Source organism: Cricetulus griseus (genome assembly GCF_003668045.3).
Source record: "Cricetulus griseus strain 17A/GY chromosome 1 unlocalized genomic scaffold, alternate assembly CriGri-PICRH-1.0 chr1_1, whole genome shotgun sequence".
Classification (NCBI taxonomy): Eukaryota; Metazoa; Chordata; class Mammalia; order Rodentia; family Cricetidae; genus Cricetulus; species Cricetulus griseus.
In genome coordinates this window covers 44,521,691-44,537,968 of record NW_023276807.1, presented here as the reverse complement: position 1 = coordinate 44,537,968, position 16,278 = coordinate 44,521,691, and the positions used below count along the sequence as shown (strand labels likewise).

Sequence of the window (16,278 nt, the reverse complement as noted above, 5' to 3'; positions counted from 1 at the left end):
TTTCATAGTAATTCTAATCTGTCTTTGCATAGCCATGGCTTTAGTTTCAAGTTTTCCAGTCCCTTGAAAATATTTAGGAAGAAGGACAACAACAGTACACATGCTAATGTGGATAGGGGAGTCCCATGAGCCCCATACACAAAGAGCTAACACTGACTGGGTAGCTGAGAACATAAATACAAGTAATGCTATACAGCCTGAGTAGGTTCTCTCTCCCTCTCTCCCCCCCCTCTCTCTCTCTCTGTCTCTCTCTCTCTCTGTCTCTCTCTCTCTCTCCCTCTCTCTGTCTCTCTGTCTCTCTGTCTCTCTCTCTGTCTCTCTCTTTCTCTCTCTGCCTGTCTCTCTCCGTCTCTCTGTCTCTCTGTCTCTGTCTCTCTCTCTCTCTCTCTCCCCCAATACATATATGTAACAATATAATGAAGTAAGAGGCATATGTGGGAGAGTTTGGAGGGAGGAAAAGGAAAGGAGAAATATATTAAAATCTCAAAAACCAAAAATCTACATGTATATATGTATACATATAAAATATTAGGAATATTGGTTTTCTCTAGGCAAGTATTGTAGTTTAATCTTTTAAACTACCTATATTGTTTTATCCACAGTTGATGCTTACTATGATCTTAAAATTATTTGCTTTATCTTTAGGATTCACTGGCAAAATTTGCAGGCAGAAAACTGAAAGACTGTGGAGAAGACCTTCTTGTAGAGATATCTGAAGTGTTGTTTAATGAGTTGGCTTTCTTTAAGCTCATGCAAGACTTGGATAATAATAGTATAGCTGTTAAACAGAGATGTAAAAGGAAAATTGAAGCAGCTGGAGTGATACAGTCTTATGCAAAAGAGGTAACTTTCACTGCTTTTAAGAATAGCTGTAATTAGCCTGTAAATGCAGTTTTTGATCATTATTAGTAAATAAACTCTCATTTGACCTCAGCAAGACGAGTTATTTTTAGTAAAACCAGATAGTCAAATTTGTAAATCAGTACATGGGCTACATACTAAATTTAGGATTCCACCACAAAGATGAGCTCAAAAGTGCAGACAGGAGTTGATGCTAACTGAATTGTGAGGGTGTCCAGTTACTTTAGAACTCCAAAGAAGAGAGAACCCATATCTGGTTCTTGGCCAGCTTTCTTACAATGGATGTTGCCAAATGCCACAGAGTCTCTAAGATATGTGTCACAAGGAAGTTACTTCCAGCCAGCAAGCATTTGTCCATTGGCTAGGGCTTTAGTTTTTGTCTCTAGTTTTTCTGCCTTGTCAGTCATGACTGCATGTGAAACTAGATCAGTTATTTCTGTTGTAATGGAAAGCTTACTAGGAGGTTTTCCTAGATAGGCACCCTTTCCTTACCCTCTGACCACAAGAAGGGGAAGCCTTCTAACTTAAATCTAAAATAGAGTTAGGCCATCCTCTCCACAGTGCTCCTATTTTGTCTAGACAGAAGTTCATTTCAACCATTCCTAAATATGTAACCAAAAATAAAGCAGCAGAATGCCATAGTAAGATACTTTAGATAGGCAGTTTTATGAGGCTCTTCCCAGGGGCTGAAATATGAGATAGACCCGAAAAAACAGGAATTCATCATGATGAAGGGGGAAAGCTTTCTATAGAGAGAAAACTCAGTATAGTGATTCGAAGCCAGTGTTGAGCAGTTGAACAAAATAGGGCCATAAAGGCAAAAGTATACAAAATAGGGTGGAAATGTAAGCTGGTGGTATAGGTTGGTGATAGGGTCTTTGCCTGGCATACATGTAGGTCTTGGACCAAACTATTACAAAGAGAGTGGTGTGCTAAGAATGTAGGAACGGAGGCCATAGGGATAGTAAAGAGCTCGACAGCCAACTTGCCTAGGTGTATAGCAGCAATCAAAAATTAGGATCTACTCAAGAAGACAAGGACTTCTACTTGAGGTTATTCTCTGGTTGCCATAGGTGCACTTGTACACACACACACACTATACAAGAGTAATTTTGATAGTTGAGTAAGCTATTCTAGTGGTTTAGATGTGGATAATGACAGGCAACAAAAGCTGATTTACTGGTTTATTTATTAAGAATAGAAATACTGTGATTACATAAATATTCTTGCTGAATTCTGCATAATTGATTTGCCATTAGGCCAAAAGGATTCTTGAAGGAGATCATGGCTCACCTGCTGGAGAGATTGACGATGAAGACAAAGTATGTGCTAATTTGTGTCTATAAGTAATGCTTTTAGAACAAGACAAAATTTTAACAGCTTTTATCTTAATTTTTTCTTACAAGTATATAGTTAAATGTCTTCAGACAAACTTAGTTTTTCTTTTAAAACAAAACTAGGATGTCAGAAGTAATTCTTTATATTATTACACAGTGGTTATTGTTGCTATGTAAGCTCTACCATATAATCCTTTTTAAAGTACTCCAAGGAGTTAATAATTTATATTGTTTATAGGACAAGGATGAGACTGAAACTGTTAAGCAGACTCAGACTTCTGAGGTATATGATGCCAAAGGTCCCAAAAATGTAAGATCTGATGTTTCTGATCAAGAGGAAGATGAAGAAAGTGAAAGGTGTCCAGTGTCTATTAGTAAGTTTAAAGGCTTAAAGACATAGTTATACATCCATTTTCTATAGATTGCTTAATGTTTGTGGGGATGCACTGAGAACTGTATCAAATCCTGGATTTGAACCCAGTATCATTTTGACTGAATGATCTGTGTGACCTGATTAAATTACCTTGCCATTCAGCACACAGTTTCTAGTGTGCACTGATCTGAATACTTCAAATACAGTGTGTACAGTACCTGTGAACTCAGTGACACAGCAAACAGTAACCATTACTAAGATTGAACGGGGAAATGTGTGATGCACAACAGTAGGAGACTAAGGTAGTGGGACCAGCAACATAGTGAGACTCTTGTGTACACCCACCCCCATCCTGAAGATTAGCTTGTGAGCTGACTAAAAATTTGTATGTAATTACCTTAGATCTGTCTAAAGCTGAAAGTCAAGCCTTAACTAATTATGGAAGTGGAGAAGATGAAAATGAGGATGAAGAAATGGAAGACTTTGAAGAGAGTCCTGTGGATGTTCAGACGTCACTTCAGGCTAACATTGAAACTACAGAAGAAAATGAACATGACAGTCAGGTATTCTGTTAAAAACCAGTATACCTCCCACCAGTCCTGTTTCAGCCACTGAAAGCAAGTGCCTTCTGAAAGCCAATGAAGTGTGTGCCTTTTTCCATTCTCATTTTCATGTTTAAAAAAATATTTATTAGAAAATTTGTGTATTTATTTAGATCTGAAACATGTCAGGTATATGGCATATGTGTATAATCCCAACACTCTGGAAGCAAAAGTGGCCAGATCTCTCTGAGTTCAAGGCCAGCCAGGGCTATAAAAGGAGACCCTGTCTGAAAAACAAAAAAGTCTCAAGCACTAGTTTTGTATTTAATAATCTTTAAAACACTTTAATCTTTTTTTATAACAAGTTGTAAAACAGTAAGGTACTTTAGAAGATAAGAATTTTTAGTTTCTTATTTTTCTCCTAGTCACAAAATAATATATAACATAAAATAATTTGTTTTCCTGTGAAAGCCTTTACTTTATCTAGCCCCAAAGGCTATCCCTGATACAGTTTCTTCTGCTGTTTACTTCTGTTTTTTTGAGTGATTCTCTCTCTCTCTCTCTCTCTCTCTGTGTGTGTGTGTGTGTGTGTGTGTGTGTGTGTGTGTTGGTTAAATCTATATTTAATATTTAGACTTAGTGAAACTATATAAATATTTCCAGTCACTGAACTAAGTAAATATTGTTACTGTTCCCTTGTACATCTTCTAACGAATTTAGTAATTGTCTCTGTTTTTATTAGTATTCTTTGAACATATACATCCCGAATATCCTGCCCTCTCCTAGTAGCTGTCTATATAAGCCTCTCCGCATAATTTGGAGAGTTTCTTTTCGTTCTGTTTCCCTTTGTCAAGAATTATCCCTTTCTGATGCATCCTAGATTTGGCTCTTCTTTAGACCTATTGAATAGCTGCCCACCTAAGAACCCATTTTCCACATTATCTTCATCAGCCTCTCTCTATGGAATCTAGTCCTTTGTCTTTCTCATTTGTGCTTTGTGGACTTATTTCAGGGTTAATAAATATTCTAGTAACCTTCTGAGAAAGAATGCATCAAAGGTTAATGTTTACAGGTTAAAAAATTCTTAAGTGTTGAAGGTATTTTCCTTTAGATATTGATCTTACTGCTTCATCGTCTTGCTTACAGAGCTGCTTTGCTGATGTCCTGTGATTTCTTCATTCTAACCCTGTTAGCTTTGTCCTGTTCCCTGCACTTTTCAAAACCCAACAAAATTTGGAGTTACCACTTTGTTGTGATTTTTTTCTATTGTCTGAGTATGCATTTAGTCTTTTTATATTCTTTTCTTACATTTGTTAAATTTTCTTTATTTGCCACCATTTTCTCTTCTCTTTGGAAATTATATATTATAACATAGTTAGCCCCTGGTTGATAATCTCGTTTTTTCCCTCTGTTCCTTTTTCTGTCCCATTGTTTTTATCATTTTGCTTTACTTTCTGGAATGTATCCTGGGTCTTAATACTTGTGTTAATTAGTTTTATTTTATTTCAACTTTCCTACCTACTGTGTCTAAACACCTTCAACATTTTTCTGATTATTTTTTATAATGTCATATATTTTCTTCTGTATTAAAAGCTGTGGGTATCTATATCTGCTGAACCTTGGCTGCTTTAAAGATTTATAGATATATACATACACACAATATTTTGAAAAATGGCTTGGGTCTTTGGAGTTTCTCTTAAGGCATTTTTATAGGCAGCTCACTTTCTGACTTTAGAAAGTCCCAGTTGTCAGTTTACTATGTTGGGACTTGCCTTGGAGTGGTTTCTATAGAGAGGTTTCTTCCATTCTCCACACTGGGTCATAGAAGCTTTGTTGCTGGTATTCTTGAGCTTACTGGGTAGAGTTAGGTATTCTATCATTATGTAGACTTAGATTAAACCCTTATTTTCGGTATTTTTTTTTTTGCCATGTCCTCATTTATGCATTTTTTTTAATTCTACCTTTCTCTATTCCAACCTTTGTGAAGCTAGTTCAATTCTCTAAAACGTAGTCTTTCATTTTCTGTGAGGTTACACATGAAAAACTAGGAGTCGCTACTTCCTTAAAAGACTAAAACAGCTCACCAGTGTACCCCTTGTGATAATCATCAAACCCTTGTCCTACCATCATAGCCTTCCCTAGCATCGGATGCTTCTATTTGTGAATGATGCTGAGAAAAATAAATTTGTGAGATCTGTTGTATTCTGTTATTTGTTTGGCGCTGTCTAAGAAGGAAACCTCTTTAACTACACATCTTTTAATTGTTAACTAAACCCTATTTGAAACACTTTTAGAAAAGACTGTTATATTTCCCTTTTTATAGCTCTGGCTTTGGCCAATAACCACACAGTATTAGTTAACTTTTCTATAGGGACCATTTATTTTAAGTCTTGCTATTAAAACATATTTTTCTTTTAGGTTCTGCAACATGATCTTGAAAAAACATCAGAAAGCACGAGTGTACCATCAGACCAAGAACCAACTAGTAAGAGTAAGAAGTCTAAATAACCCTAGTTTTTAGATTCTTTAAAGTATTTTCAGTGTGTTTAAAACTAGAAAAAGTTTTATTAGCTAATGTAAATTTAAAGCACTTTGGACTTAATACCTGTTTTTATTATCCTGGTAAGTATTTTTTGTTTTGTTTTTCGAGATAGGATTTCTCTGTATTGCTTTGGAGGTTGTCCTGGAACTCGATCTGTAGACCAGGCTGGCCTCGAATTTACAGAGACCTGCCTGCCTCTGCTTCCCGAGTGCTGGGATTAAAGGCATACGCCACCACTGCCCAGCATGGTAAATATTTTATGTAAGAGAACAGTGGTTGATTGCTTTGATTTTTGTTGTTAAGTTTTTAAGAATAGCCTCATGTAGCCCAAGTTGGCTTTGAACTCTTTTATGTAGTTTGAAAATAACCTTCAACTTCAGGTCCTTCTGCTTCCATCTCTCAAGTCATTGAATTGCAGGTGCATTCACCCATATTGTATCTCCAACTACAATTATTTTCTGTTTGTTTGTTTGTTTGTTTGTTTGTTTGTTTGTTTGTTTTGAGACAGGCTCTCAGTATGTAGCCCTGGCTCTTCTGGAACCCCCTATATACATCAGGCTAGCCTCCAACTTGAGAGGTCTGCCTGCCTTTGCTTCCTCCATTCTGGAATGAAAGGCATGGGACCCTTGCCCAGTGCAAGGATTTTTCTTTATTTGTGTGTGTGTGTGTGTGTGTGTGTGTGTGTGTGTGTGTGTGTGTGTGTGTGTGTGTGTGTGTGTGTGTAAGTACATGCATGTGTATCATGTGCATGTAGTGCCTACAGAGGCCAGAAGAGGTCACTAGATCTTCTAGAACTACAGTTGCAGGTGATGGTGAACTACCTGATGTGGGTTCTGGTCATGCACTGCAGTCCTCTGTGAAAAGAGCAAGCACTTTTAATGGCTAAGCCATCTCTTCAGCTCTCCTGCCATCTTTTTTTAATTTATATTTGACAAATATTTACCTGTACAGAAAATTTACCCACAGAGCTTCTTTAGAGAAAAGTGAAAGGGATTTGTATTGTTTTAGTTTGTTTTAAAGTAACTAACTCATTTTTCATAATTCACTGAAGTCACTTTGGCCTTCAGGACCTTAAATTAAAATGTTCCTAGCTAAATCTGTTAACTAAACTTGGGGACCATGATAAGGCAAATCTGGAAAGGGATCTTTTGGGTCTTCCATACCTTGATTACTCTCATTCATACATACTGTCTTTACTTAGCATTTTGGAGTAAAGTTGACAAGATGCTTCATTTCTCTAATGCAGAGACTTTCTTTTGATGACAGATGATCAAGACAGCTCTCCTGTGAAGCCTTGTTATCTCAATATCTTGGAAAATGGACAACCTTTAAGTAGCACTACCCAGAAGGACTCCCTTACTACTGCTGATTCATCTAAAGAGCCTGACCCTATGCCATTACCCTTAACTGCAAGTGAAACTGTAGTGCCTAGAGTCAAGGAAGTGAAATCTGCTCAGGAGACTCCCGAGAGCTCTCTGGCTGGAAGTCCTGATACTGAATCTCCAGTGTTAGTGAATGACTATGTATGTACTATTTATGTTTCCAAAGTAGTTTTGTTTTTTCATTTCTGTGTATATTTCATTTTTGAGAGTAACACATTGATCATATAAATCAAACTCCACTTTGTGGTTAGATTCAGAACCCGTCAGACCATACAGTTTTTTTTACTTATGCTTGGTTTGGTAGGAAAGTGATAGTAAATTAAGTGACCATCTCAAAACCTGAAGGTTTTATAGTTTTGAAAACCAAAAAAATTAGTTATGGTGACGAGAGTTCATGTTCAGATCTGAAGTGCTAATGATACATGATAACATCAATTAATCTCTTACACTTTCCATTTTTTACTTCTTTGCTATTTGGGGCATTTTGAAATTCTTTGATATATCTGAAGGTAATAAATTTGAGGTATGGCAAAAAACTGCTTGACAGAGTCAGTATTTGTATATGGCAAATCGCTTAACAGTATCTTAGGAAATTACACTTATAATACGAAGTATGTATGTTTAGTTTCACTTTGAACCTTGATTTCATTTAAAGTGAATAGCAAACACATTATCTCGGGGATGATTTGGTTGTGTATTTTTAATATAATTTTTCTTAGCAAAAATGAAGAGATTTGTAGGGTAATATTTGAACCTCAGTGGGTACAATGTATCCCTCTCCTCTTCTTGTTCTTAATTAGTTTTGTGAGTTTGTTACTTTGATCTGGCCAATCTGGAACTTGATGGGTAGATAGACTGGCCTGGAACTTCAGGGTTCCTCCTGCCTCTACCTCTTGAGTTCTGGGATTACAGGTGATGGTCATTGCTAGCCTTTGGTTCATTTTTTAAAAATTAAAACTGTGTTATTAAAGACAGTTGTATAGTTATGACTTACAGATTGATTGGAAAGGGAATTGAGAATGTTTCAAAAACATCAATGGACACCTACTCTTGTAAGCTGCTTGGTTTTTCTTGCTGTGTCTGCTTAAGCATTCAAGGCTCTGAAAATTGCTTGATTTAATCTTTAAACATTTTTGTGCAGTATTTAATTTATGTATATGTGTCTGAGTGAATGTATGTGCACAATGTATGTTCAAGAGCCCATAAAAGTCAGAAGAGGGCATTGGATCCCCTGGAACTGGAGTTGCAGATAGCTGTGAGTCACCAAAAGAAGTGTTGAGAATTGAACTTGGATCCTTTAGAAGAGCAGCCAATGCTCTTAACCAGAGCCATTTCTCCACACTCTTTCAAAAATCTTTTATTATATTAATTAGAAGAGGAGAGAGAGAGAGAGAGAGAGAGAGAGAGAGAGCACATGCACATGTATGCACCACAGCGCACGTGTGGAAGTCAGAGGACAGCCTGCTTCAATAGGCTCTCTCATCCACATTGTGGGTCTGGGGATTGAACTTAGGCTTAGCAGCAAGTGTCTAAACCAGATGAGCCATCTTGCTTCCCCCCTACCCAATTTATTCTTTGTTTATTTGTTTCTCTTGTTTATCCAGCAAGCCTGGAGCTTGCCATATAGAGCAAACTGGCCTCAAACCTACTGAACTCTGCCTTTATTTGCCTGCTGAGTGCTGTACTTACAGGCATGTTCATTCTTATTATCATTTGATAAATACACAATAGAAGGTTTGCTATTAATAATACCTCATAATTAGATTTTAGGGTTTTTTGATTTTCAATTTTTAGGCAGAGATCCATGCTGATTTTTTTTTTCACAAAACAGTGAAATGGTCAGTGTTGTGTTCTCTGAAGAGTAATCTAGTATTGTCTGGGAGTTGGGTAGATGGTTCAGTGGTTAAGAAAGCTGGCTGCTCTTCCAAACATTGAAATTTCATCTCCCACATAGCAGCTCACAACTGTCTGTAACTGCAGTGATGATGGAAGTTTCTCTCCCACCTGATCCCACAGCCACTTTGCTCCAAATAAACACATGGACGCTATAAAGCTGTTGGCCCATGGCTGGGACTTCTTATTGGCTAGCTTTGTCTTAATTATTAACCAATTTCTATTAATCTATGTATTGCTGCGAGGCTGTGTCTTACCCATAATATGGCATGTTACTCCTTGGGCAGCATGGTGTCTCTTAGTGGCCTCTCTCTGCCTTCTTTCCCTAGAATTCTCATCTGGTAGCCCTGCCAATACTCCTTGCCTGGCTTATTGGCCAATCAGTGTTTTATTCATCAACCAATAAGAGAAACATACATGCAGAAGGACATCCCCTATCATTCCTGTTCCAGGGAATCTGACATCCTCACATAGACATTCATGCACATAAAAATTTTTGGTTTTAGTTAAAAAAAAAAAAGATGTTGTCAGGGAAGGTGTACAACTGAAGAAGAATGTGGATGGTGATGATGATGCCAGAGAGAAAACAACCCCAGGTTTTTACCTGGGTAGCTAATAGAAAGGTAATAGCTTTTAAAATAGCAAGGGATCATAAAGGAAAGAAGAAAATTTAAGTTAAAGAAAAAGAATTTGAGATGGTCACAAAAGTAAATTGCTAAATTCACAAATAGTATTTCTATATGAGCCTTAACAAACTTAAAGTTAAAAAGCTTATAAATGTTATATTCTGAATATAATCCTGATGTGTGGTATGAACATAAACAGCAAGGGTGAGGGTTACAATTCCTAGCACCACAAAAAATAAAAAATAAAAAGATAGAAAGAAAATAACTGTTGGTTAGTTATTTGTTCCCTGGTGTAACTATTATTCATTCAGCCTTTGTAAAGTGGTGTTTTTTTGTTTGTTTGTGTTTTGTTTTTTGTTTTTTTGGTTTTTTGAGATAGGGTTTCTCTGTGTAGTTTTGGAGCCTATCCTGGCACTCGCTCTGGAGACCAGGCTGGCCTTGAACTCACAGAGATCCGCCTGCCTCTGCCTCCCAAGTGCTGGGATTAAAGGCGTGTGCCACCAATGTCCCTAATGTGGCTTTTCAATAGGGAGAAAAGTTCCAACAGTGTGCTAACATTTTTACATTTATGTAAGTATTACTATATAAAAATCCACCTTATTTCTAGGCATTAAATGTTTAGATTTTGATGCAGAGGTGTTGTGCCTTTTGTTTTGTTCATTAACTATAACTTACCTTATAGGAGGCAGAGTCTGGAAACATAAGTCAAAAGTCCGATGAAGAAGATTTTGTGAAAGTTGAGGATTTGCCACTCAAACTGACCGTCTATTCAGAGGTATTTGGCTCTCTTTAACTAAACTTGTCTTTTTAACAAATGCTAGATGAAAGATTATACTTTTAATTTTCATTCCAAAGGCAGAGCTAAGGAAGAAAATGGTAGAAGAAGAACAGAAAAACCATTTATCTGATGAAATATGTGAAATGCAGACTGAAGAATTAGCTGGAAATTCTCAGATACTGAAAGAACCTGGTAAAAGTTGCCAATTTTAATTTTGCATTGAAAAATTATGATCATACCAGTCGAGTTTGTTTTTGAAATATACTGTTACTTCCTAGAAATTCTAAGGCTAGTAGTGGGAAAAGGAACAATCTGTCAATTAATTCAGCTGCTTGACTTTTTTCAAATTATATCAGATTGTATTTTCTATTTTTAAAAATTCTTTAGTTTTAATAAAGAGCTAGATGTACCTCTAATGCTAATATTTTGGATTTCTTAATGCTTAAAATACAATATCTTTCATCTCCCCTGTAAAACGCATGTATTAAGATCCATTTCCCCTCCTGTCATTGTGTCCACCTTATTTTTGGGTTTTTGCCTTTATTATTTTAAATGTTCCTTACCCTCCTTTGTTGTAGAAAGTAAAAAAAAAAAAGCAGAAAACAAAAAAACCCTATTCTTACTTTATGAATTTTATGCAGATAAGCATAGTTTGTTTTTGCAATTATAATAATTAAACCTTATACTTGTTTCATATATTAATATATATATATGAAACACTGTGTGTGTGTGTGTGTGTGTGAGAGAGAGAGAGAGAGAGAGAGAGAGAGAGAGAGAGAGAGAGAGAGAGTCATTCAGTATTCTCTAGTTCCTTCCCTATGATGTAATGGTACAACTTCTGAGCTACTCAGAGTAATTCTTGTACCAAAATCAAAGCATTTTCTTATTATTCTCTTATCAAGAGGTAAAATCATGTAAGTTTTACTTTTCTTGTTTTTTTTTTTTGGAAATGAGATGTGAAACAGAACATTTAGATATATCAGAACTCTACTTTTCAGCTCAGTTCTGCCCATCTGAATACATGGCATCTGTTTCAGCTGCAGCCTATCGTCGTGGGCTAAGCTGCAACTCTCTTCATACAGCCTCATGTAGTCAGGGCATTCAAGGAAATGGTTGGGCTCTCATCTGTCTCCAGCCACTATTCTTTTGTGTACATTTAATCATTTTTATAGTTACTCTATTTTTCTTGTAGTGGAAATTTTAGGGAGAATATTTGCTTCGTCTCCAATCATGAAAAACAAATTCTCATTCTGTGTTTTGTCAGGGAATTTGAACTAAATTCACATTGTGTGTGTGTGTGTGTGTGTGTGTGTGTGTGTGTGTGTGTGTGTGTGTAATCTTATATATAAAGTAAAAGCTTTTATGAAAGAGAATATTAAAAGTAAATTTTAGTAATATTTTAATTCACTAATTTATAAACCATTAACCATTATTCTTCTTTTCAGAAACAGTGGGAGCCCAGAGTATATGAAATGTCTTCAGAGACTCACCTAACTCTCTTCCATAGTCAGTGCATATAAAGACACTAAATAAAGGTCTGTTTTGATCTGTATAAATGTAAATTAGTTTGACACTGCATTTTTGATGGGTGTGCTAATTTCTGCCCATGGCAGTTTAAAACATCAGAATCTGAATCCTGGACAGATTCAAACCTTGACACACTGTGGGATTTTCTTTTTCCTTTTCTTCTTTCTCTTTTTCTTTCTTTTCTTTCTTTGTTATGGTCTTGACCCCCTCCCTTCATTGTGATGTTTGTTTGGTATGTTAACTTTAAAATGTAGCTTTAAATAAAGTTTGAACTTATCTGTAAAGTATGCTTTTGGGAAATTTTGTTGAATTCTATGCAGGAAATTGCTGTTTATGTAACTTAATACTCAGAAACAGCAGTGGTCAAGAATTAGAGAAATACATTATTTATTATAAATCCCAGCCTTAGATCAGTCTTCAGAATAATGCCAGTGTTTGTTGCTACTGTTGGGTCTGATGTTCTTGTAGTTATCTCCTGGTCCTGGGTAAGAACAAAGTAGCTTTTATAAAGGTAACCAAGAATCTGTGGAGTGGTCATAGGACGTTAATAATCCAGATTGTGTACAAAGTTTGGATGATGTTACTACCTAGAATGTTACAGAGTTGTAATCTATTAGATTAATATTTTCCAGAGTTGCAAATCTTGCCCTGTGTTGCCTCATTCTAAAAATTAAAAAAAAAAAAACAAGCTTTATATAAATTTAGGGAATATTTCTGTATAGACAAGTAGAATTCTAATTAATTTAAAATGAAAAACTAAACTCAAATAGGATAAATAGAACTAAATTTATGTAATAGAACATTTTAATGCCTTTGGACAAACATGCCTTTTGAGATGATAATTTAAAACCAAAGCCTAACAGTTGATTTTGTGTGTTGTGAGAGAGAGGAGCAAGTTCCAGTGTTAAGAGAGTCTCTTTGTAAATTCATAACTTAGTAAACCAACTTTTAAAAAAATGCTGTCTCTCCTGATTCCATCCATGCTTACTCACTGCCCTGATATGGTATTATCACAGAGCCAGTTAACCATGAGTAGGTCAGTCTTAGATTTTTCACTTGAAAAGTAATAGTGTGAAGGTTAGTTCCAAGTATCTGCTTAAATTTTTTAGTAGTTGTATAAAATGCCCTATAAGAACTTGTTTGGTATTCCTTTAAAATTCTCACTTGCCTGATAGCTTAATATAAATGTCCAGTCAGGGACTAGCAAATGATGATTTCCCTTTGAGGACTTTTATTGAATTGGTACTTCATTTAAATTAAGAACATATATCCTGAACTTCATTCAAGTTTATTTGGAAAACTTCCAATCCAGAATCAAGGATTCTTACCCAGTTGGGCTGACTTCAGGGACATTAGAACAATAATTTATAGGTACAAAGAAGTTAACGTATTTTCCAGACTCAAGGCAAGAAACTTCATTTTAATCCTCAAGCCAAGCCTTACATATTGCAGTGCATTCTTCCTCCCTTCCCCTCTTTCTCTCTCTTTGCATGCATACAATGGAAGAATTGTAATGAATATGTTAGCTATTACCATGGTTCCTATGAACTTTATCAAGCTAGTTTTTTTGACATATGTTATAGCTGCTATCTAGTCTGTTATTTTTATATTTTAGTAGATAATTTAGTTTTAACATACCCAAAGATTGAAACAGATAATATGTGTAATATGTTTTTCCTAGTAAGTTTTGCTCAAAAGTTAATTAAATTAAGTATTCCTGTTTGTCTTAATTTGTAAGTTAAAACTTTGATTAGTGATAGAGAGAAAAAAAAATTCCAGTAAGATATAGCTCTATGTAGTTAGAGATAACCAATGCTACAATAATGAATTACCCAGACTGTGGAGGTACTCTGTATTTTGTAACATTCACTTTGGGTAAATGCTTTTTTCACTGTTAATAAATGTATATCCTACATATAACTCTGAATTGTATTTTTATTTAAGTTGATGTACTCACTGCACTTTAGATTTCATTTCAGAATTGTGTCTTAGTTGGCAGTGTTTAATGTTTAAAAACTCAGGACATGAAAAGTAATGATACACACTATTGAAAAGTATCACTGGAGAGTATTTTTCTTATGAAGCACACATTCTTTATTACTTCTCAGTTCCATTGATTTTTTCTTATAAATACCTCTGATATATACATAAAAAATATTTTGAGATTGAATCTATCTTCCCTGATTTGAAATATCTGAGAGATATGAATGTTAAGTGTGATACAGTACAGTCTATGGACTGAAGAGGAAACATATTTCTTAAGATTGATCTAGAAGAAGGGTACTGTAAAATCACCTGCCATTTACTCCCAGTAACTGAATCCAGCATGAGACATAGTAAAGCAACTGTATGTCAATTCTTCAGAGCAGTTGGAATTCTGCTCTAGCTACCTACCTCTGACCTGAACAACAGTGCTAACCTTAAGGTCAGTAGACTCTTATTCGAAATGTCTTCCTGGTAGTGATGAAATGGGTTTGAGTAGGACACTCAGAGAATGTACTGATCAAGGGGGCTCAGGAACTAGGCTGCAGTACTATCAAACCAGTAAACCAAAATATCTGCCTGTTTAAATAACATGCACATTAAATTATTATATTTATATAATAATTATTATACACTAAATTGTTACATTTATTTATATGTACACCATGGTAGACATGTGAGGTCAGAGGACAGCTTGTAGGAGTCTGTACTCTCCTTCTACCATGTGGGTCACAAGGATTGAACTCAGGTCTTCAGCCTTGGTAGCAAGCACCTTTACCCAACTGAGCCATCTATCTCACTGGCCCAACAAATATGTTTTTTTAGTACTGTGTCTTTTTGGACATTTCCCAGATTGTTCATTTCTAGGTTTTTAAGCAGTGGGATGAGACAAAGGTTTTAATATACATTTTCCATCAACTTCCTGATGATATAATATATTTTTTGCTACAAGGATTAAATCCATGATTTTGTTAAGTCCTCTAAATTGTATGTTTCTAGGCCAAATATGAAGCTTTTTCTTTTTAATGAAAAATGCTATGCAATTAGTGAAGTAGCAGGCTGATAAAGAAGAAATTGTGCAAACATGTTTGGGCAGAGGAAAAGGTTCATTTGTCATTTTATTGAATATAAATATTAAAGGCCTTTAATATTTTACTAGCTGTCAATACCTCTTCAATGGATTTTTTTCAATACCACTCTCAGTAGAAAGTGTGGTATCGAATTTATTTTTTTTTAAATTGATTTATTTATTATTTATACAGTGTTCTGCTTGCATGCCAGTACAGGGCACCAGCTCTCATTACAGATGGCTGTGAGCCACCATGTGGTTTCTGGGAATTGAACTCAGGACCTCTGGAAGAGCAACCAGTGCTCTTAACCACTGAGCCATCTCCCCAGCCTCAAATTTATTTTTTAAATAGGAGTAAGTTGCTAGAAAGAATGCTTGACGGTTGAGTGCCTGGTGCTCTTGAAGAGGATCAAGCTTCAGTTCCCAGCCCACAACCTGCAACTCCAGCTCTAGGGGATCTGATGCTCTCTGACTCTTATAGGTACTTGCATGCACCCGGTACACATAAATTCTGTTACATTTGTACATCTAAACGTAAAATCTAAAACAGGGGTAAGTTCAGAAGGGTAATGATAGAAAAAAGTCACTAGAGAAAATGAATGAAGTTTATCACTATTAACCCACATGGTGTGCCCTTCTTGATTTGAGAAAACTTTGATTCCCATTTTTAAAATAACCATTTAGGGGGAAAGCATGTCAAGGATCAACCGAACTAATAAGAGTTGAGAACTGTGATCATGACTGGTAACAATGACTATGATGATTTCTTAAATTGTAGGGTGAAAAGATAGCAAGTATGTGTAACCGCTTAAGAGAATGGACGGGGTTGGGCGTGTCTCTCAGGAGCAAAGTGTCTAGCATGCACAAAGTCCCATGATTATCAGCTCTGAAGAAGGGAAGGAGAAAGGACTGGAGGAAGAAAAGAGGATGAATTCAACATTAATAAAGATAATTAAAACTGAATAGGGGGAGTGTTTTTCAGTTCTGTCAAGTTGATGCCTGGATGTCATGGCCACCTAAGAACAATATGAAGAGGGGAAATAATAGTTCAGGTTTATTCATTTAGCAAAATGAGTCTTATTGGATTTATCTCATCTATCTAAGGTAGACTAACACTAAATTACCCACTAATATGACTCTCAATCTGTATATACAAGAAGATAAAAACCTTAAGACCACTGCAATAAAACTGGCACTAAAAGGCAATTTTTTAGAATATAAATCTTTTGTCTTATTTTTTTTCAATTGAAAATAGATTCTTTTCTCATACACTGTGTCCAGATTATAGTTTTCCCTCCCTCTTCTTCCAGTTCCTCCTTACCTCCACTCCTCTCTGAGTCCACTCCTTTTCTGTCTCTCATTAGA

General features: G+C 35.8%; 1 protein-coding gene across 19 annotated transcripts in view; it reads left to right on the top strand.

Annotated features, from left to right (window-relative positions):
- Window positions 1-13,776, top strand: part of Pcm1 (pericentriolar material 1) — an 85,471-nt gene extending 71,695 nt beyond the window's left edge. For 18 of the 19 annotated variants that reach the window (XM_027391176.2, XM_027391178.2, XM_027391177.2 and 15 more), the window contains 9 exons: window positions 646-843; window positions 2,121-2,183; window positions 2,437-2,572; window positions 2,974-3,134; window positions 5,532-5,604; window positions 6,922-7,178; window positions 10,239-10,331; window positions 10,412-10,526; window positions 11,780-13,776. In XM_027391176.2, coding sequence (XP_027246977.1) covers window positions 646-843; window positions 2,121-2,183; window positions 2,437-2,572; window positions 2,974-3,134; window positions 5,532-5,604; window positions 6,922-7,178; window positions 10,239-10,331; window positions 10,412-10,526; window positions 11,780-11,805 — 1,122 coding nt within the window. In that variant the 3' untranslated portion in view covers window positions 11,806-13,776. The remainder of the gene's footprint in view (window positions 1-645; window positions 844-2,120; window positions 2,184-2,436; window positions 2,573-2,973; window positions 3,135-5,531; window positions 5,605-6,921; window positions 7,179-10,238; window positions 10,332-10,411; window positions 10,527-11,779) is intronic. The other variant, XM_027391174.2, reaches the window with a different exon arrangement.
- The last annotated feature ends 2,502 nt before the right edge of the window (window positions 13,777-16,278 follow it).